At 39.2% G+C, this 23,338-nt stretch overlaps 1 protein-coding gene across 1 annotated transcript; it reads right to left on the bottom strand.

Annotated features, from left to right (window-relative positions):
• Positions 1 to 344: 344 nt before the first annotated feature.
• On the bottom strand, positions 345 to 1,659 carry Hbe1 (hemoglobin subunit epsilon 1). The gene is made up of 3 exons (XM_052763510.1): positions 1,568 to 1,659; positions 1,226 to 1,448; positions 345 to 473 (listed from the first exon to the last, which is right to left on the bottom strand). The coding sequence occupies exons 1-3, from the start codon at positions 1,657 to 1,659 to the stop codon at positions 345 to 347; spliced, it is 444 nt and encodes a 147-aa protein (XP_052619470.1).
• Positions 1,660 to 23,338: the final 21,679 nt, after the last annotated feature.

Raw genomic sequence — 23,338 nt, 5'->3', positions numbered from 1 at the left:
TCTATATGTTCCACACACAATTCCTTCTCCTCTTTGAGAATTCTTTCCCAGCTATAGCCTCTCCCTGGGCCAGTAGAAGCCTTCAATGGCATCTACTTTCCTCTCTTGAGTCCTTCCAGTTTTCAGAGAAACTCGGGTGTCTTCCTGTACTTCCCCTCTCCCACAAACCCATCAAACATTTTTCTTTAGCACTGAAGGAAAAAATAGACAAGACAAAAATGACTTTTTGATTACTGGGATGAATGATCTTTATTAAACAATCTGTGTTCTCAAGGATCAGTCCATTTCTCATGTGCAGAAAGATGTAGTAGGGGACACACAGGATTGCTGGACAGGTAGAGGGCTCAGTGGTACTTATGGGACAGAGCGTTGGCCACCCCAGCCACCACCTTCTGCCAGGCAGCCTGCACCTCAGGCGTGAATTCCTTGCCGAAGTGACCAGCCAAAACAATCACCAACACGTTGCCCAAGAGCTGTTTGAGAAAAGACAAAATAAACAGATTGGTGTGTTAAATACTGGTTCAGAAAAGAATATGCATGAAAAGCAAAGAAATGTTTTGAGCCTATATACTAACACATTCAGCATCAAACTCCCAATTTAGTCATCTCTGATGAGCATAGGTTCAATTTTCTATTGTATCTCTATCTTCCCACTCACCACTGCTCTGTCTGAATTCTCACACTTTCTCCTCTTCCCATTATATTTATTTGCCTTTCTTGTTACTTTTCCCATTCACTAATTGTATAATATCTGTAAATACAGAATTTCTGTCCTACAAGTGCTCTTGGGGGAGTTTTAAAACTACCACCAATGTAGGAACAAGTCTCCACTTGTCATGGTATTTGCTTGGGAATTTAACACATTTTAATAATGTTGATAGAAAAATTTCATCTTTAAAATGTATCCCAAATCTTTTCTTCAACATCAATCATTAGGACCTACAGAAGTTAAGCTGTTTTTCCTCTCCAGTTCCCATTTCTTCTTGTACAGATCTGCAGTTCTTTTTCATAACTCTCCATGATAAGTACAACAAAATTCTATCATGACAAAATTTTCTAAACGCCTGTAAACTAATTTAGGCTTCTTACAGCGATTCACTGTTTTCCTGCCTAGACCAATGAATTTTGAGATCTATGTTGGTATCACCATCACTCATATGCCCAGCTTCCATTTTTGTCCCCAAAACAAATGCAAAATAAGTTTGTGAGCTTGCCCTGAACTCACCTTGAAGTTCTCAGGATCCACATGTAGCTTGTCACAGTGCAGCTCACTGAGCTTAGCCAAGGCAGACTTGAGGTTGTCTAGGTTCTTAATGGCTTCTCCAAGAGAAGTCAGTACCTTCTTGCCATGGGCTTTGACCCTTGGGTTGCCCATTATGGCAGAGGCAGAGGACAAGTTCCCGAAGCTGTCAAAGAATCTCTGGGTCCATGGGTACACAACAAGAAGCCTGTGAAATAGGAGGAGAAAGTGGAAAAATCAGGGATCTTCAGAATTCTTGACTTTCCTGGCTAATTGTCCGAAGTACTATTCACCCTCCTCCCAGATGAATCAACAACCAATTCTTACCTTCCCAAGGCTTCACCACCAATATCTTCCACATTCACCTTACTCCACAGGCCATTGACGAGACCCTTTTCCTCAGCAGTGAAGTTCACCATGATGTCAGGTCTAGGAGCTTGCTGCTGATCACAGGAGTGCCAGAAACAGATACATGCTGCTGCTAAAAGTGATGGCCTTTTATTCTTCACGGACTATGTTCTAGCCCTTTGTTCTGCACGATTCTTTGAAGCTATTGGTCAGTCTGACCTGTGGTCCTCATGGGTGGAGCCAGGTCATGGGAGGGTCAGCAGTAACTGTACACTGAGTTTATGATAATACATTTTAGATATGGGACCATTCTTTCTTTTTTGGCTCCTCCTTCAACAAAAAACTTTTTTTTAACTTATTGTCTTTTCATTCTCCTCTCTTCACAAGTAAACTTTCAAGATAACACTCATCTCTCTCATCACATTTTCCAACAAAGGCACAGAGAGAGGAGCTTAACCCACTATAGGAAAAACTTTAAGTCTAAAGTAACTTTAACATTAGGCAAAGAATGGTTCCAATGATAAGAACAAACTCAAGAAAAAAAGGAGTTTGTGCTGTGGACACAGATTTACATCTAGTTCTTCTCTTGGGAGATGTGGATTAAAACTACATCTTCTAGATACGTGTTGTCCCAAGTGGATAAGAATCCTATATGGTTGCATCTATCAGATGAATACAGTAGCAAAGGATTGACAATGGGAACAAAGACTCAATTCCAAAATACAGCAGGGAGTAACACCATAGAGAAGATGGATGCAAAGTCACCTTTTGTGCTTCTAGAGTCCTCTGACCAACACTCTGTGGACCTTGGCTCCCTTGGGAATTCTTCTCTGGGCTCTTTTCTTGCTTGTTTTCATATAGACATTTCTCATCTGTAAAATGGAACTAAAATTACTTTAAAGTAGGCCTTGTGACCCAACTGAGGAATGAGTTAATTGACACATCATTGGCCTTGAGAAACATTTGGGAATATTCAGTCTTTGTTATAGTCAAAGGTTCTGATCGTTAGTGCCCTTGATTTCTACTCATGTCTTGGGTTTGCTTGTTAGCTGTTATATGTTGGATGTGTTTAATTACATCCATGTTCATGAAGCATAGTCTCTACACCATTCTATTTAATCTGCATCTGGTAATATAATCATTACCTACCTTTTATTTAAATGAGGGAACAAAGTCACAAAGGTGACATAACTGTAAGGTAAGAGAATTGATGACTGAGGGAGGAAGGATGCAGATTGTGCACAATTTAGCTTTCCTATCTACAGAAAAATTCTCCTTCATTGCCATACTCTAGCATTCCATTGCCTTCCTTCCAAGTCTCTGCCTCTGGCCATTCTGCATGCATTCTATTCTTTAGCTCTTCTATTGCTCCCTATGCTCCTAATAGCCCTAAGAGTTTCTCTTGCAGCAAATTTCATTTTGTTTAGTTTAATTCTATTTTTCTTTTCTTTTCTTTTTTCTGGTTTTTTTCAAGACGGTTTCTCCATGTTGTTTTGGTGCCTGTCCTGGATCTTGCTCTGTAGACCAGGATGGCCTTGAACTTACAGAGATCTACCTGGCTCTGCCTCCCAAGTGCTGGAACTAAAGGCATGTGCCACCACCACCCGGCTAGTTCTATTTTTCATTCAGCAATGTGGCTTCTGTGTCTTAAGTCTTCATGTTCCAGGTTTATCCAGGGGCTTTTCTCTATAACCTTTGATGACTTGTCTTGGCCTTTATGATGATTCCTTATGTATATATAAGATACCATTTCTGAGATGTGAGAATACCTCTTTTTTTCCTTTCTCCTATGATTGCAGAAACTGTTACCTAATTTAAAGTCTTCCCAAATTGGCATTATTACAAATCATTGAATCCATACTCAACTCTCGGGTTTTACCCTACATTATCTTTTGGGTACAGTTTCTAACCAATGGATGTAAACTTATCTTTTCATGACATAGACTGATCTGACAGACTGGTAACTACAAAAATGGTGTGCATAAAATTATATACATAAGTTTGCCAAGAATATCAATGTAGTTACCATATACACATTGAAATAGCTACCTTTGGTGTAATATTGCATGCACTTTCTCATGAACACATTAGATTCAGTAGTAGATCCATAGTGACCATAATATCTACTTCATAAAGATTAATGGTAAGGATATTTGTAACAACTATGTTCTGTGGTCCCAATTTGAGATTTCCCTGCCTAGAATAGACAACCTATGAAAATGAAATTCTAGGTTGAGAAAGATGTTTCATTATTCAAGAATAAGACTAAACAGACAAAAAAGAAAAAAAACAGCTCTATGCCAGACTGAGTTACACAGCAAGATCCTTGTCTCAAAAACCCAAGTCTGAGAGGTTCAAACAATATAGTGTTTGCCTAGCATGTACAAAACCCAGAGATTGGATTCACTCCTAAGGGCTGCCCACAATTTTTTAAGAGAAAAAATCAAATATTGTGCTTATTTTATATACTACTAGTATGGGAAATTGAAAAAAAATGTATTGTTTGTAGTAAAATAGCCCCTTCGGTGCATGTTTTCAGTGGTATCCAAGAAAAACATTCTCTGTAGTTGTTCTTCGCCATAAATAGTTTTAGAGTAGAAAAATTATTGGTGAAGTTTCTGAACAGGAAAAAGTAGTTTGCAATTCTTACTGAAAGAAGCAGTCATTTAATTTACTTCCATTGCATGTCTACATTCATATCCCTATAACAGCAATAAATGAGGTAGAATAATTCTATTAAGTGTTGCATTAGCCAGGAGTGACTTACAGACTAACAGCATCAAGGTGGCATCCCTGCAGAAAGCCTCTAAACTTTCCTTAGTGTCACCACAGAAAATAAGGAACAAGCCATGGACCGTGTCAGATACCCTTAAAGCACCAGCCTCATGTTTCACAGATGAATTGTAGGCAGAGCTGGGTCTCATTCTTAGAGTGACTCCCCTCCATTTTCAGTTCAGAGCATAGACACCTGCTTGACTGACCTCTGGGGTTACACTGAGTGAACCAGGCAGAGATGTGTATGGCTTTTAATTATGCAGAGAGGTTTTCACTAGGAAGAGAAAATAGAAAACCACAGCCAGCCAGTTTGTCTCTGTTTCCTTCAGCTATGGAACTGGAAGTTTATACTTGAACCTGGTAACCTAGAAAAGTCATGAACGCTCCCATTTTCTTCCAAACTGTCACTTTGTTTTCTTGGTTTCTTTAGCATGCTTTTATTGTTGTTGTTTAATTGCTTATTTGTTTTTTAACTTGAGTCCTTGAGTAAATAAAGTTGTAAAGTTGTCTGTTTTCAGGATTAAAACTCTGGAGAACTTTTGTCTTTTTTGTGTTGAATAATCTCACCGTATGTATTAAATAAACCAAGATCAGCCTGTCAAAACACTCTGACATAGTCAAAAAGACAGACACTCTTACTAGAGGGGTACTTTTTGTTTTCAATTTCCCCCTTCAGTTACCACTACCTTAGGGAATGGCCAGATTCATTGTTTTTAACCAGTTAATTAAGACAATTAATAACTGGTGAACTTTATTCAAATGTAGCCCCTCTTAGACATACACTAAATACTTGAATAATTTCTAAATAAAGTTGGCTCAAACGCTATTCTTTCTCCCCCACCCCCTTTTGGAGCATTTTCTTTTTTATTTATTTATGTTTTTATTTTAAAATGTTTTATTCGCAGCCGGGAGGTGGTGGCGCACACCTTTAATCCCAGCACTCGGGAGGCAGAGGCAAGTGGATCTTTGTGAGTTCAAGGCCAGCCTGGTCTACAGAGCGAGATCTAGGAAAGGTGCAAAGCTACACAGAGAAACCCTGTCTTGAAAAACAAAAAATAAAAGAAGTTTTATTCATTTTACATGCCAACCACAGATCCCACTCTCTTACCTCCTCCCACCCCCAGTCTTCCCCCTACAACCCAAACCCCATTCCCTCCTCCAACAAGGTAAGGCTCCCATGGGGAATCAGAAGAGCCTGGTACATTCATTTGAAGCAGGTCCAAGCTCGTTCCCCTGCATCAAGTCTGTGCAAGGTGTCCCACCATAGGTAGTGGACTGCACCCGGGATGGATCCTGATCCTACTGCCAGGGGACCCCTTAAGGAGATCAAGCTACACAACTGTCTTGCTTATGCAGAGGGCCTAGTCCAGTCCCATGGAGGCTCCATAGCTGTTGGTCTAAAGTTCATGAGTTCCCACTAGCATGATTTGGTTTGTCTCTGTAGGTTTTCTCATCATGATCTTGTTGTCCCTTGCTCATAGAATCCCTCTTCTCTCTCTTTGATTGGACTCCTGGAGCTTAGCCTGGTGCTGGATCTCTGCATCTGCTTGCATCAGTTACTGGATGAAGGCTCTATGTTGACAGTTAGGATATTCACCAATTCAAAAGCTATTTTTATATGCAGAGGTTAGAATTCTGTGTCTAGATCGGTTAGAAATGGCTCCACAGTGTGCTTAGGGTCCATTTGTACTTCTAGCTGGTAAGGTGAAAGATGTCTTTTGATTTGATAATTTTTGAAATCTAAGAAAAAGGAAAAATACTGTATCTTGCCTAGGCATGCCTCTTCAGCATTTGTAGTGCCCTATATGGAAGTTATAGCTTAGGGTAATTCCTGAATTGCAAACGCACATCTGTCTGGAAAAACATAAAGGTGTGAGGATTGGCCAAGGAAGCAGAGATTAAGTGACAACCACCCCGACAAAGGCCAAAACCCCATCCCTTAGCAGTGGGTATTGTGAGACACAACCCTGTGCTTGTTGTCCCTGAAGTTGGCAATATTTGATGACTGTTCTTGTCCCAAAATTCATAGCTCAGAAGAGTTATTCTGAATGTAAGTCATCTCAGCCTCCAGTTTATTAAGTCTGGGGTATCTGAAGGGAAGAAGTTTGCCTTTTTCAGAGTCCTAGACCAAGGTGCTGAGAGAATATTTCCCTACAACCCAGCCTCAGGCCTGTGTTGTGGTTTCTCACTAGACTTATTTCCTTCCCTCCATCTCCTCCTTTTTTCTCTTTGTCCTTCTTTCTTTTTATTCTTGTTCATCTGTCTAGGGACTTGGGTCTTTCTTTTATTTTATTTTATTTTAGTAGAAGTAAAAAGAGCTGCTGTTTCTCTTCTTCTGGGACCTGGAATGGTGACAGCTGGGTGGGGTCAGAGACTGTGGGGACCGATAAGGACTAGAGATGCACAGAGCTGAGTCAAGGTTGGGGCTTCCCTGAGATGGTGAGTGGCAGTGTTCAGTCTCCTGCCTTCTATGTCCCATCATTGTCCCTTCATGATTAGATAAGAGGAATGAGATATGGGGTAGTGTTTGAGGATCTGGCTTGGGGAAGCCTGATAAATATGTTTTGTGTTATACATTCACAAGTATATTCCTATAGCTACAAATATGTGGCTATTATCAAAATTTTCAAGGATATCATAGCTATATAGCTTAGAAAGCCCACAGAGCCACGAAATAAATTGCATTCTCAAAATTGCACTGAGATGTAATTTTTTTTTAGAAAATAAAACAAACAAAAAAACCCCAAATGATCAAAAGAGGGACTCAAAGTGTTATGAAGGAACTAAAATGACCCCGGTGCCAGGGACTTTTAACTGTAATTTTATTAAATTCATATATATAATTCAAAAGCTAATAAATAAGGAACTAGCCCAGGAGGAAACTATAGAAAAGAAAGGTTTCCTGTTGGCTTTCCTAGAGATGCCTTGGACTTCACATGATTTCTCCAGGCCGTGGTTCTCCTTTACCCGAGGAAATGAATAAAAGCCACACCTGAGCTGTTGGCACAATGATGGTCTCAATGGTACAGCTACAGGATGCCTGCCATGTTTGTACACAGTCCTGCTCACACTAATGCACATCAATTTCTAAGTGGGAGTATGTATCAGTACAAAGATTCTGAGGCTGAAAGCAGTAACTCTGTGCTGACCTCCAGCCATGCCTGTGGTCATCACAGTCATGACCTTAGAACTGCCTTGGCAGTTCTATTGAATGGGTAATTAAAGACATTAGAAGCCATCTTTGGAACTTGTGTGCATAGCAGATCTTCAGTCAAAACAATATCAGGCAATATCCATCTCAGATGGTGACCAGTGACTTAGAAGCCATGGCTTTTTAGCTAGAAGAAGTTTACATTTTCTTTGAGGAGAGAAAACTCTCTGATGTCAGAATAATCAGGGAAAATACATCTGTGCAGTAGCAGCCTTTGGTACAGAAGCTGTGGCCTGTACATTAACAAAGAAGAACTACGTGCTCCCTTTTCTTCCTTCAAATGTGCATTGCATCCCTACACCCCTGAGGAGTACCTCCTTGTGTTCAAAATGGTGTGAGAATGGTAGAATTCCACTCAAGAAGTATCTGTAATACTGATTCTAACCTAAACTAAGCTTCTGTCCTAGAATACAGGGTACATGAGAACTTGTCCAGGAACTACCTAGTACAGGTCCAATGACCCTCAACTATTCTAATAGCATTTGATTAACTATTGACTATCTTATGAACAAAACTCGTGTATGTGTGTGCACTAAAAATGTGTGATTCTGTTGCTTCTAGGTATGAGACTGAAGAATAAGCACCAGATTCAAAAGAATCGATTATGCTATGACATCTAAAGAGAACAATGAGAATTATTTTTAACCAGAAAATAAAATATTCTAAGATATGTCACACAGTGTTGCAGGGTCCCTTTTTCTTCATGGTACTGGTGAATACAATGTTTTCATCAGGTAGCAAATTTCTCCTTTTCTTGCCATCATCCCGGTGGACTTCCTGCTGGAGACCCAGATAGCACTCATCACTCAAGGCTGAAAACATCTGGCCACACACCCTAAGCCTCAGCATTACTCAGCATGACTCAGCACTGCTGTGCTCAGGCCAGATGCTAGCTCAGAAGGCCAAACACACCCAAAGAGTGGGTGGGTGGGGGTGAGAACTGAGTCAGCTGGGGCCCAGCTAACCTTCTCTGTGCTCAGACTATGGTAATGCCGCAATTGAGACCTAGAGACAGAATATGAAGGAATGGAAAACTGGAGTTTATTTAAATCAGAGATGGGGGCTGAAGGGCATAGAGGGTTGTGAGTTTGTAGAAAGCCTAATAGTCATTCAGCAAGTGTTTGTGGAATACCTGTAGTGTGCTGATATTAATATCAATGTTTGAGGAATAAGTGAGACTAACATGTCATTTGTCTGCCAGAAGTCCTGGTCAAAGCTAATGATTAATAATAATACATGATTATAATATTGTTCATAATTTATAGAGATGATAATGTTGGCAATACATGTCTTTCTCGGTGAAGATACCTTTTAAAAACTAAGGGATGGATAAAACATGTAACACAATGGAAAGAACATAAACTGAGCATTTTATTATAGACATTTTCAATATGTATTTAAATTTTTTTCTCAAACTTTCCTGAGATACTGCCATGGCTAAAGAAGTATGGTAAACAAGTGTATCTTGAACTCTGACTGGGGATGGGGGCAAGCAGTGGATGGGAGGGGATTGAGAACATGAGGGAACAGGATGGTCAAGCTGGGGGAGGGACGGAGTGGGAGAGCAATGAAAGAGATATCTTGATAGGTGAAGACCTTATGCAGTAAGGGGGAAACCTGGTGCTAGGGAAATTCCCAGGAATCCACAAGGACAACCCCAGATTAGACTACTAGCAATAGTGGTGAGGGTGCCTGAACTGGCCTACCCTGGTAATCAGATTAGTGAATACCTTAACTGTCATCATAGAGCCTTCATCCAGTAAATGATGGAAGTGGATGCAGAGATCCACAGCCAAGCACCAGGCCAAGCTCCAGGGGTCCAGTCAAAGAGAGGGAGGAGGGATTATATGAGCAAGGGGAATCAAGATCATGATGGAGAAATCTACAGAGACAATTGAACCAAGCTCAAAGGAACTCACGAACCTTAGACCAACAGCTGTGGGACCTGCATGGGACCAGACTAGACCCTCTGCGTACAAGAGACAGTTGTATAGCTGGGTCTGTTTGAGGGGCCCCTGGCAATGTGATTAGAATCTATCCCTGGTACATGAACTGGCTTTCTTGATCCTGTTACCTATGGTCGGACACCTTGCTCACCCTTGATACAACAGGAAGGGGCTTGGTCCTGCCTCAACTGAATGTACCAGGCTTAGCTGTCCCCCCATGGAAGAACTTACATGAAGGGGGGGATGAGGGATGGGTCAGGAGGCAGGGGAGGCAAGGAAAGGGGAGTAGGAGGAGGGAAGAGGGGGGGTATCTGTGGTTGTTATGTAAAATAAATAAAAATTTTTAAAAAATTTTCCCTCCTTTTACATACCAACCCCTGTTCCCCCTCACTCCCCTTCTCCTATTCCTCTCCACCTCCCCCGCCAGTCCCCTCCTCATAGCGGGTAAGGCCTCCCTTGAGTAGTCAACACAAGCTAGCACACCAAGTTAGGGCCAGATCTAGCCTTCCCCCCTGCATCAAGGTTGAGTAAGGCATATAAAAAGCCAGTTCGTGTACCCAGGATAAATCCTGGTCCCATTTCCAGGAGACCTGCAAACACATCAAGCCACACAACTATCACCCACATTCAGACAGCCTAGTACGGTCCCATGCAGGCTCCCCAGCTGTCAGGCCAGAGTCCATGAGCTCCCAATGGCTTGGGTCAGCTTTTTCTGTGGGTTTTTTTTTTTCATCATGATCCTAACCCCCCTTCTCCTTTAATTCTTCCTCCCTCCCTTCAGCTGAACTCCAGGATATTGGCCAAGTGCTTGGCTGTGGGTCTCTGCCTCTGCTTCCACCAGTCACTGGATGTAGGTTCTATGATGACTATTAGGATAGACACCAATCTGAGTGCAGGGGAAGGCTACAGAAGAATCTCAAATGGCTGAAAGATATTTAAGGAAGTGTTCAACATCCTTAGCCATCAGGGAAATGCAAATCAAAAGGACTCTGAGATACCATCTTACACCTGTCAGAATGGCTAAGATCAAAAACACTGATAACAGCTTAAGTTGGAGAGGATAGGGAGAAAGGGGAACACTCCTCCACTGCTGGTGGGAATGCAATCTTGTACAGCCACTCTGGAAATCAGTATGGTGGTATCTCAGAAAAACTGAGAATCACCCTACCTCAAGACCCAACAATACCACTCCTGGGCATATACACAAAAGATGCTAAACCACACCACAAGGACATTTGCTCTGCTATGTTCATAACAGCATTATTCATAATAGCCAGAACCTGGAAACAACCTAGATGCCCTTCAACCAAAGAATGGATAAAGAAAATGTGATACATTTACACAGTGAAGTATTACACAGCAGTAAAAAACAATGTCTTCATGGAATGTGTAGGCAAATGGATGGAACTAGAAAAAGTCGTCCTGAGTGAAGATAACCCAGATCCAGAAAGACAAACATACTTACTCTAAGTGAATATAGACACAAAGCAAAAGATAATCAAGCTATAATCCACAACCCAGAGAAGCAAGGTAAAGAGGAGGACCCTAAGAGGGACACACATGGATCACTTCAGGAAGGGGAAAATGTTAAGATCTCCTGGGTAAACTGGGAGGAGAGAGTAGAAGGGAGGAGATGGAGGAGATGGGAGGTGAGAACATGAGGACTTGAGATGGCTGAGTTGTGGGAGAGACGGGAAGGGAGAACAATGAAAGAGATATTTTGACGGAGTGTACCATTAAGGGGATGAGGAGAAATGTGCAGCTAGGGAAAATCCCAGGAACTCACAGGATTGTCCCCAGCTAAAAACTCTGATTTTTATACATTTAATTTTTAAGATAATATTTTCATTTATTTTTGAGAATTTCCTCCAGTGTATTTTGATCATGTTCAGCCCTCTATCCCCTCCAAGATCTACTCACTATGTCCTCACTCCTTCTAAAGTTAATGTCCTGTTATTTATTTAATTTAATATTTTAAATAACTCCCTGAGTCTAATTCATACTGTCCATAGGTGTGAGCCCATCAATGAAGGGTGGTTGAACTACTCGGGAGACATATCCTTGAAGAGAGTGAATTCTTTCTCCCTCAGAAGCCACTGACTGTCAATAGTTCCTGGATGTGAGCTTCTTCTCACTCTGTACTAGATGGATGACTGGCTTGATCTTTATCATAAATGTAATTTTACTGCTTCTCAAACATGAAGGCAGTTTTGCATGCTAAAGAGATGCATTCACTTGCTTCTTTTTACATTAAGAATTACATCTTTCCCTAACATTTGATACTATAAGATATACAACATCCTCAAAGTTTTTCTGTTGATTATTTTAATTTTACAATCATCATGCTGAGAATGCTACTTCACAAAAATATATAGTACAAAATGGTAGTGTATGTTTATGGCCTCCTGACCCCAAGTCTTCATGAAGTAAATGTCAGAAGAGGTGATTGGGGAGAAGGAGTCCATGTTTCTACTTCACTGAGCTCACAGTAAACAAAATCCTTTGTGTTTTGTTGTTACAGAAGAATTCTTCAGCAGGAGAAGAAATGGTCTTCTAGTGTCACTTTGGGGACTTCTGTAAGCTTGGGTCAATGACATCATCTCTTTGGTTCTCAATACCACACACTTAGTAATAGGTAATATACTGTACATAGCACAACAGATCAGTACGCTGGAATTATAACACTAGTTCTGTTCTCCAGAAATTTACTCACACTATTTTTTTTGTTCCTTCCTCATCAGTGAAGAAGACAACAATCCATTTCTGAATGCTAGTATTAGCGTAAGTTAATTAATAAAAATGATTTAAATTGGATTCTAGCAACTCAGTACTCAAAAGGTGCTACTCATTACTAGATTTAATTACACATGCGTCAGAGAATTTAAGTATCATAGAATTACAATGGCAACTGACGTATAAAAAGATTTCAATTGAGTACTATCCTTTTAATTTTCCTTTAGTCAGAATACATTTTATCTTCAAGTATCTCTAATCAGGTTTCCAATTCTTCATCATACCATGTTCTTCTCAACTCCTGCTCAGGTTCCTAAGACTCTTTCATGCTTAAGAATTTTATATGTCTTTTCTTAATGGTATCTTCATTTATTAGAGTGGTGTTCTTGGATTGAAAAATGGCTGTCAGTGGTCTTCGACTTGGTCTGTGGAGTTAGGCAAAGTACCTGGTTAGATGGTCCTAATATGACAGAGTATGTTTTTTTTTTAAATAATATTCCAGCCATTACCAATTAATCATAAAACTTTGAGGCTGCATTACAATTCTTAGAGTGGTCTTACTATTCTCTAACTTATCTGTTGCTTTGGGCCTACTGGTTATGAGGAATACCAAAGTTCTGAGATGAACTGTTAGTCACTGATCCACAGAAAGTGAATTTCCCTTGATCATCAAATAACTGCCCAATATGTACAACTGTGACCCTGACTTTTATAAATGATGAACATGAAATCAGGAATCAGGAGATTTTTTTTTCACATAGTTGAGATATTAAGAGTCTAGTGTGGTAGGACATAAAAATGTCATATGCTTTTTCTCCTCACCCTTTCTCCTGCTGCTCTCATGTTCAGGTCTATCTTTCCTGAGAGTCACAGACTCCACCCAAAGCTGAAAACCAGAACTGGCCATCTATCTGAGCCAACAGGTATGTGACCCTTCTTGATAGCTGGCAGCTAGCTTCAACACTGCCCAATCTGGGACCTCTGATAGACACATCTTCCAGAGCAGCTCTCAAATTCCCTAGGAGGCCCTTAGGTTTGCTGAGTCAAAGTTCTCAGTAGCCAGTGCCCTGGAGACCTGTGCTCCCAAGTTTGAGTCATAGACCTCCCATTGTTTTCTCCTCCATCTGTAGCTATGTTCCTCTGCTTCATCTAATCCACTGAATCCTCATCAGGGCAACAAGGATCTCTCAGTAGCATCTTTAATCTGATCTGAGTCTCTTATTGTCTCTGACATTTGACCTTAGGAAAATGTCCTGACTCTTCTGAGCTCAATCTTGTCTTACAAAAATAAGAAATATTATTGGTATCTATTCATAGAGTGAGTTGAATACTTAACAAGGACTAGATTGTTGGACTATATACAACACAAAAGGTTTCAATGAGTGATATTTAATCTTATCATCTCTTAATCTAACTCCCCACAAACCTCATTCATCTTCCATCCTTTTTTTAAAAATTTTTGCTTAAATGATCATTCTTATTGCCCTTCTTCTTTCTGTTTCCAGATATTAAAGTGAGGTTTAGAGTAAAACAGCTGTAGTCTTTCTTAATGAAGTGTTTCTCACATGAACCATCTCAGATGGGGGAAAGTCAAGGCCAAAAGAAGGGGTTAATGGGGGTACCTAAACTCACTGTTTCTCGGAAACTAAAAACAAGTCAGGACTGGCTCCCAGGTGCTAGAAGGATGTTTGTCATGGTCATTCCAACTACAAAGGCTCTGAGATCATGGGGAAGTAGCTTTTGTGTGGAGGACAAGTGTGGAGGGTAACAAGAGAAGCTGAGGAAAGGGGGGCACCGGAAGTCTGGGGCAAGAAGGAAACTAGTTTACAGAAAGGAACCATGTTTAGTAAAGGCTCTGGACTCTTTACTCGTCATATTTTGTGAGGTCTCTGAGTTTAGGTGAGGTTTCAAAAAGCCCCAAATTTTTACTTGCTAGAGTCCTGACTATGGAGAAAGAATTAAAGCTTCCACTTAATTCAGAACTATTTTTGCCCTGTTTACCCATTAAATTCAATGTATGCATTTAATAATCTGACATATCTCATCAAAAAGTAAGGGAAGAGTCTTCTTCTGTGCCTTGTCCTATATCTCTTGTTAGATATATGATCAAGTTTAGGATTAAATGTTGTGGCATGGGGCTTTTACTAGCTATATGAATATGGGACTTCATCAAGACCAGTCCTTCTGGAACTTTTTACACATGAGTAAAACCTTACTGTCATAGAGGTGAAGGAAAGCTTATGAATTTTCAACTGAACTTTTGGTTTTGCCAGACAATTTGTATGTGTGTGTGTGTGTGTGTGTGCGTGTGTGTGTGTGTGTGTGTGTGTGTGTGTGTGTGTGTGTGTGTGTGTGTAATATATATATACAGAAATACTTTAATCCTAGGTCACCCACTCAATTGGAATATAACCCTTTGATCCTGGAACACGTATACATTAAATACAGAGATGCATTTTAACAAGTGCTAGACATAACAATAAACCAGAAAGCCATAGTTTTTCGATTCATGAAGATAATTAGTTCACTGAACATGATCATCTATAACCAGTACACCTTCTCCACTTAAGCTAGTCTTTCTGGCTTTGAGTAAATGGTGTGAGATCCCCTGGATCTGGAGTCACAGGTTGTTGTGAACTACCCAGCATGGGTGCTGAGAACTAAAATGCTTCAGCACTATGATATAATTTTATATTAACTTTGGAAAAATACAGTGTAGAATCAAAAACATGTTCTGTCAGGGCCAGTTAGGTGGTTCAGTAGATAAAAGCATTTATCACACAGACTGATGACCTCAATTAAATATCTAGATCTCATGTGAAAAGCTGGATGTTGTGGTGCTTGTCTATAACCTCAGCACTTCTATGGTGAGATGCAGAGATAAGAGAATTGCCCTCAAAATTTATGGATCAAAATAGCCTGGAGTACACAGATCAGCAGGAACATAGGAGATCCTTCTTAGACAATGTGGAAAGAGAGAATTGACTTCAAAACCTTTACTCTGATCTCCATACATGAAAGAGTGTAGTTGGGCACATAATCCCACAAGTAGGCATGGAGCTATCAGCAATTATTAGCTGCTGGGAAATGAATGGTGAGTTTTCGCTAAGAGTGTAAATCCTGATAAGTCAACCATGCTCCATTAGAAGACCCCACATTCAAGAACAAGTTGGTCTTGAGTTTGATGTTGCTATTTGTTTGTTCTTGGGTTTTTTTTTTTAACGACATAAAGGTGAGTGACTGTGAGTGGAGCTGTGGCTCTGAGAAGAGTTAGGAGGGTGACTATGACCAAAACACATTGGATGAAACTTTCAAAGAACGAACAAAACATTGTAAAAGATACTCTTAGAATTCAATAGTAAAGTGAGAAATAAACCAACTGGAAAGACATTCATGTAATAGACGAAGGCACTGACCCACACAGCTAACGAGAGGTGCTGAAGATGCTCTGATGACAGTCTTACCTACAATGTTCTGGATAAAACTTCTGTGAAACAGAGAGTTTGAATTCCTAAAATTGAATTCCTATTGGAAATGACTACTTGTGTGGCAGGGAGTTCTTTCCTTGAGGTATATGAGGATAGAAAGGAGAGGGTATCTTCTTTCCTTGACCATACAAAGCACCCACACATCTAGTGTTCAGTAGGCCTAGTTAAACAAGAGAGTTTCACTAAGTTAGAAAAACCTTTGGACAGGCTGCCAATAGAGGGTCCCAAATTACTTTGTTCATATAGGAAATGAAGGAGTTCATACATTTAATTGATGTAATATATATTGGAAAAAGTTCCATTAAGAATAATTTACTGCCGGGCGGTGGTGGCGCACGCCTTTAATCCCAGCACTCGGGAGGCAGAGGCAGGCAGATCTCTGTGAGTTCGAGGCCAGCCTGAATTACCAAGTGAGTTCCAGGAAAGGTGCAAAGCTACACAGGGAAACCCTGCCTCAGAAAACAAAACAAAAAAAATAATAATAATTTACTACTGCCCATTATATCAGAAGAAAAAAACTAAAGATCAGAAAAGACTAATATTATTAATATCATAAAATTTTAACATGGAAATTCTGAGCTAGGACTCAAAGCTCTTGCCCTGCTGGCCTGTGCATTTACATGAAGTTCCTGCCTCTAAAACTGTTCCTTATGAAAGAAGGATCAGATGCAATTAAACACACACACACAAAAAACAAAACAAAAATTTTCAAGGTAGTTTCCATGGCACTGTCTAGGCTGTATGGGGATCTAGTTATTTCTTTGAAAATAAATACACAACTTAAATATACACATAAGCAAATGTTTGTCAGTAGTTGGAAGGCCAAGGCTCTGGAACCTCGCCTCCTGGTCCTATAGATAGTGTTATCAGAGGCCTGGCAGGATCTCACTCCCATTGGTGTGGGTGGGAGGGTCTCAGACTAGCAAAAGGGTGGGGAAATCCATCTCATTCTGACATGGCTGGTGGATGTAATGGAGGAAAAAGACTTGATGATCTGTAAACCCATGGCATGGCTACCCTCACCTATAAGAAACAAACAATACTAGGTGTCTATATACACCCTGTATCCCTCCTCTTTTTTTTAATTTTTTTATTTTTATTTTGCAATACAATTCAGTTCTACATATCAGCCACAGATTCCCTTGTTCTCCCCGCCCCCCACCCCGTATCCCTCCTCTTAAGGAACAGGGAACTGAATGCAGTTCTGACAAAAACCTCATATTCTTCAAACACCAGCCATGGAAAATACCTCTCTTCTCTATGCTTGTCTTTAAATAATGGTCAAGGAAACAGTTAATTTTTTTTCTTCATTCTTATTCTGTCCTTCCTGCCTCAACTGCTCAGTAGGAAAAGTGTGCAATGTTTCATTTTCCCCCTAAACTTGACAACAGACTTAATTGCATTTGTGTCAATTCACAACATTTAATTGTTATGACTCTGAGAAATTACACTCTAGTGAGTAAAATAAAAATACAATACAAATTAAGACAATAACAATATCAGCTTTGAATCTATACTTTCTATAAAATATCTAATAGAACTGGAGAGATGGATGACCCAATGGTTAAGAGCATCTGTTGCTCTAGCAGAGGACCTGAGTTTGGTTCAAAGTACCAATATGATGGTTCACAAGTGTCCGTAAGTCTAGTTTTAGGGTATCCAATGCCCTCTTCTGTCCTCCATAGGTACTAGGCACACACATGGTGTGTATGCACACATGCAGGCCAAATACTCATATGTATAAAATAAAACTAGAAAAATATAAATTTTAAAGAATAGAAATATTACAAAATTAATCCAATGGTTGTAAACAATGAGACAATGTATATAAGTTCTTTGGATGCCTCATGGTATAAAAATCCAGTAAATACTTTGAAATATTTCATTCTGTTTTCGTTTAATTTTTTTCCTTATTTATTTTTGAGCATTTCAAATGTTAGTGTTGTTTTTACATCATTTTCCCTCTCTTTCTCTCCTCTCCCCAACTCTTGAAAACCTCCCACTCCTCAAATTAATTATAATTTTATATATGTTGTGTAATTGTGTATATGATATATGTATATATAAGTTTATAAATACATGTCACTGAAATCATTTAGTCTTGTTGATATGTGTCTAGTTGCCCATTTTAGATTGGCTAACCAATCAGGGAACTCATTCGATTCTCTCTCTCTTAGCAACCATTAATTGCCAGTAGCTCTTCTTTGAGAAGTGAGTAATTTTAGTGACTAATTCCTGGTACTACCTGGGTGACTTAGAGAGTGGACCACACATCATTTATATGTACCAAAACTGACAGGTAAAGATATTGGAAGCAGATTAAAATTTAATTTTTATAACCCCCACAAAAATAAAGAGGTACTCTCTTTTCCTATCAATGAAAAACACTTGGTCATTCCAACTGTTGGGAATGGGAACAAGTAGCTAATAAAATACCACAGATGCTATTTATGTGTGACAAGGTAAAAGTCCTGGAAAGAACAAGTGTTCTCAATGCATTGCCAAATAGGAAACTAGACCAGCATGACATGACCTTATATAAAAAGTACCAAACATAGCCTGTGTCTGATCACAAAACTACCAAAAGAGATGACCTTCAGGGTTAGAGAAGTTTTGATTTCTGTCTTTGAAGGCTGAACACTTTTCTTCCTTCCTTGTTGACCAAGTTTAAAGCTCTTGTTTACTCCCAAGGTTTTTTGTGTTATAAAGACAGGTGTAGGGAAAAGAGGAGATGTTTAAGTCTATGTTCTATCAGCACTCTCATGAAACGTTTTAATTCAGCAACATGTGAAACTGAAGTGTCAGAAATGGTTTTCATGTTTTTTGACTAATTTTAACATCATAATATAGAATACAGACCAAACAGGAGCATTTTATATGATCAACACTAAATGAACTCAGCAGACTGTATTTGTAGATTCATATGTAAATATATGTATACATATATAAATATATATATATAAAACTACTAATTAAAGAATATGAAGCTATAAATTTGAAGAGGAATGGGGCATGCAAGGAGTTAGTTGGAGGTGGGAAAGGTGAAATGATGTAAATATACTACTCATATATGAAATTCTCGAAAAAATATATTAATTTTTTAAAAGAAGGGAGATAATTTTGAAGACTCTACAATCATTATTTATCTACCGTCTAGCTAGCTAGCTGTCTATCTATCTATCCTCTTCTATCATTTGTAAATTATTCTTTTATAAACCTGAAAGCAAATCTTACAGTGTAATATAACAAGCGTATGTTCAACACTGCGTAGAAGTGGGAGTTGTTAGAACTAAGGTGAACACAACTTTGCTGCCCTCTGTGGTTCCTCAACTATACTGCAATTCTCTTGCTAACTTACTCTGTTCTTTTACACATCCATTCAAGTATGTAATACATTCCAATTAATTACTCTCACCACCCATTCTGTCTTGTCTCACTCCTGCTCTCATCAGTACCACCCCCTTCACACGTTGATGTCTTCCTGTTCAGTTTTGTGACCTGATGAGTTTAACCAGGACTGTCTGTGAGATCATGATTTGGAATGATCTGTTGGAGCCTGGAGGTTTCAGCAGTAAGGACACAACTGAAGGCACATCTCTTTCACTGGCTTGGCATCACTGGTCATGAGGTCCTTCATGGGAGGCAAGGAGTTGTCCTCTCTTTGTTTCAGCATCCACAAAAATCCAAGAATAATAATCCCCCCAAACCTAGTAGAATATTGTCATAATAGGAGTGTAGAATATGAAAAAATCAAAACATAGTTTGAGTTCAGGCCTTCAAAAGAAATATGGCGTTTAACAACTTAATCATTTTCAGGAGTCTGGACTTCTCCAGCCCAAATTGAGGATAATAGTATATGACTCCTAGTATTGAAACTTAAACCTTGTGATATAGTATAGAGCAATTTAATGCAGATAAAGAAATTTCAGTTTTTTAATGTCAACATTATAAAAATACTACTTACTCTGTGTCAGTTCATGTGCCTGATGAAAGCTTTAGGTGTATCATCTTACTTAATCCTCACTAATGATAAAGCTGTTTTTCCTTTTCCAAAGTGAGAAATTACAACTCAGAATATTTAAGGAGATATTCAAATATTGGATAGTTTATATAGAACTGGAAATTCAGTTTATATTATAAGATGATATATAATATAGACTCATATAGCATCTCTGTCTTCCCAGCCACATCCCTCTACCTCGAAGAAACTAGCCTTGGCTACCTGACAGGAAGTCGGCCTCAGCTATCTGACATTAATTCTTATAGTATATATTTTTGAGAGATGAGAAAGTAAGGACAATTGTAGGAGGAGATAAAGGGAAGAAAGAGAGACTGGATGAAAGAAGGGGAGGGAGGGGTAACAAAAAAAAGAAACCCAGGTTTATCTCATAGAAAATATCTCTTTCTAATACACTAAATTAAAAGTAACTTTTCCCCTTCTATTTTTTCTGAAATAAAGACTGCCTAAAACGTAAAATCATTTGAAAGCCTCTGGCATTTGCAAAATCCAAGGTGCTATTTTACTGACTTTGCTTAAGTATTGTAAGTGGAGAGGTAGTGACATTTTCTCAGAAGACCTGTGGAGAAGAGAGGAGTTAGGCAGACTACATAATGTCCTCTTCCTCTGAAGTGGAAATAACCACCTCCAGTCAAGAGCCTTCTCATCACTTCTCTTTCTTGAGGACCCACACACCTAGGTCTGTGGGTTCCATAGTAATTGCCTTCCCTCTAGTGGCCAAACACCTCATTCTTTTTCTCCAGTTTTGTCAGATATGTCAGTTAATAGAACCCTCTAATAAAAGTAAGCTATCATGAGTTTAGTCATTTGTTTTATTGTGATCACCATTGAACTTCTCATCCTTCACTGGTGACCACTCAGACCCCTCTTCATGTGAGGACCAGAGGGCTGTGGCATATTAAATTGGAGAATGATTCCTCATGCTTCCTGTACTAGAGTGAAACTGATATAGCACAACATAGAACTTTACAGACATTTTTCAAATAAAAAAAATCATCGGCATGGTGCATACAAAATAGTCATTTACGATGTTCCTCAAATTATGGTGTGAAACTTCAGCTAAAGACCATACCAATTATTAATCTAATCACAAGCTCAAACTAAGAAGACCTTGACCAGACAGAGGTAGGAGAAACAAGAGAGGTGATGAGGTCAAGAAAAGAGAAGCCATTTGATCAAGCATATGACAGAAAGGACCAACAGGATACAGTAACAAATGCCTGCCATGTAACAGAAGAAGCAACTCTGTTAACAAGGACAACTGTCCACATGGCAGATCAATGATTCTGTTAAAAGACTAGAGATTCTGTAAAGGAAGGAAGTATAAGTAAACAGAAGCTCAGATCCTGTGAACTGTAAAACATTTAACTCCATGAGCCCCATGTATGGGAAGCATGGTAAAGGTAAATCTTGATACCACTAAACTGATGGAGACACCAACAATAAAGATACGCATAAGCATGACTCACTTTACTAACTTAGGCAGTTTCTCCTGTAGTTTAGATGTGTACTCCTGTCACAGTCTGGGGCTGAAGATCTCTTGGAGAAGAGAACACAAGAAAACTCTGACATTCCAGTCTTTAATTTAGTCATCTGGTGCATGGAAAGAGAGCGTGGGGTTGGAGACAGAGGAAGGTACTGAATATTGGCCAGGAGTACATTATTTTTAATATCTACTCAGTCAAACTTAGACACATGACTTGATGATTGCAGAGGAGTACAAATATTTTTATGATTGGTCTTGTTCCCATAATCATAGTCACAGAGACCTCAAACTATCAAGAGACCAAACTCCTAAAATAAAATCAGAAATATTTATGTCATTCACAAGCCTAGTGAATCATATCTTTATAATTCTTAAGCATAAAAGTCAGACTAGAAATGACAAAAATATTAAATTTTACCATATTTTCCAGAATTTATACTCCTTTGCCCTAAATAACATCTAGTTCAGAAGAAATGCTTTAGGTTTAGAGAAACATTTTGTCAAAGATGAAACACAGAGTTGTGTAACCCAGTAACAATGGATACATCTACAAAACAATTCCCACACCTAAAGCTCAGGGAGCAGTGTGGGAGAGAGGGCAGAAAGATTGTAAGAACTAAGGATTGTGGAGTTTGCTGTGAGAGTTTCCCTCCTAGTGATGTCAGAAGCTACATCCATGAAGTCTCACCAACATGACTGCCTAAACATTAGCTGAGCAAGGCAAAACCAATATAGACTCCAAAGTGGACTGGGAAAAGCTCACGAGGCCCCCACTCTACACAACGAACTAAGGCAATGAAGGAAAACTCTGAGTCCTCCTCCTTCTCCCTTAGAGGTTCACTGACCATTCAACTTTCATCCGTTTCTGATATAGAGGTCAGCATCAATGCAGAGCCTCATTTGAAGTGTAATGAATAAACTGGATGTTCTACTGTTTCCCCTGACCAGCAATAGAAAGAAGCTTGTACCACCTACTAATTCCTATGGATAAATTCACCTGGGTTGCACACTGTATGCTTTTTAATAAAATACTTAGCCCCATTTAAGTCACCTGTATAGGTTTCAATCTCTTCATCATAATGAAAAGAAACCCGAAGGTTCTCATGGAAATCAAAACCTGTGACGTTCTTAGGACAAAGATTGGCAAAAATAATACAGTTAACTTCAGTTTACCCTTGCATGCTAAATTCATGTTTTATTTTCCTATACTTTGCTGTCACTGTGGAGTTGAAGGTTAATGCACCATGTTAGTAACCTACTCTAATTTATTTTTATTCCTTGCTCCTCTTCTTTCAACAATGCATCTAAATGCAGCTGTTTAGGAAAGATAACATTTGATGCTGATGCAGAGAGGCCTGGATGGATTATCAGAAGAGCCAAGGCCAATGAACACAGCAGGAGAATCTTTCAGAAGCCTGATAAAAAGAGTGCTTTGGGAGGATATCTCACAAGATATAGACTGAAGAAAGGAGAGTAAAAAAAAATGTAACACTGCCAAGACTTAAGTGATTTCAATAAGGCAGATGAGTAAGAAGAACAAAAGGAAAGATTCAGATTTAAAATGAGACTATTGAACTATTCTGGCAGAGACAATGTCTCAGGAATGGCTATAGGAAAGGGTGGGAGTTGACACTGAAAATAATTGGGAATGGAAAATAACTGCTACATTCATATGTGGAATACCTAATTAAAAAGCAATAAACTATTGGCAAATCCAGGGATTCTACTGAATCCCAAAAACTATATGCTCGGTGAAAGGAAATAATCTCAAAGAATTACAACCTAACTAGTTTTGTCGTGTCACAAAGTTGAAAATACAAGGAATGGTAGTGACTCCTGTTACAGTGCTCAGCACTGGGTGTGTCACTAAACAACAAGAAGTGGGGTTTAACTTGGAGTGACAGATCTGTGCTATGTCCGTTTTATAGTGTGCTACTCAAGAAAGAAACAGATAGAGATGAAAGATTAAGAAGAAAACGGGTAAAACACCAATGCCCTTGTTTCGTTTTATAGTGTGCTACTCAAGAAAGAAACAGATAGAGATGAAAGATTAAGAAGAAAACGGGTAAAACACCAATGCCCTTGTTTCACAG

Source organism: Peromyscus californicus, unplaced genomic scaffold (assembly GCF_007827085.1).
Source record: "Peromyscus californicus insignis strain IS unplaced genomic scaffold, ASM782708v3 Scaffold_4__1_contigs__length_199733344, whole genome shotgun sequence".
In the NCBI taxonomy this organism is placed as follows: domain Eukaryota; kingdom Metazoa; phylum Chordata; class Mammalia; order Rodentia; family Cricetidae; genus Peromyscus; species Peromyscus californicus.
Note: the sequence above shows the minus strand (reverse complement) of the source record. Positions and strands in the feature narration are given on the sequence as shown.

Coding starts and splice junctions, on each gene's coding strand:
- Hbe1 (XM_052763510.1), bottom strand. CDS start 1,659: ATGGTGAACTTCACTGCTGAGGAAAAGGGTCTCGTCAATGGCCTGTGG. Junction 1,449..1,567: donor GGTGGTGAAGCCTTGGGAAG/GTAAGAATTGGT, acceptor CCTATTTCACAG/GCTTCTTGTTGTGTACCCAT. Junction 474..1,225: donor TGGATCCTGAGAACTTCAAG/GTGAGTTCAGGG, acceptor TTTCTCAAACAG/CTCTTGGGCAACGTGTTGGT.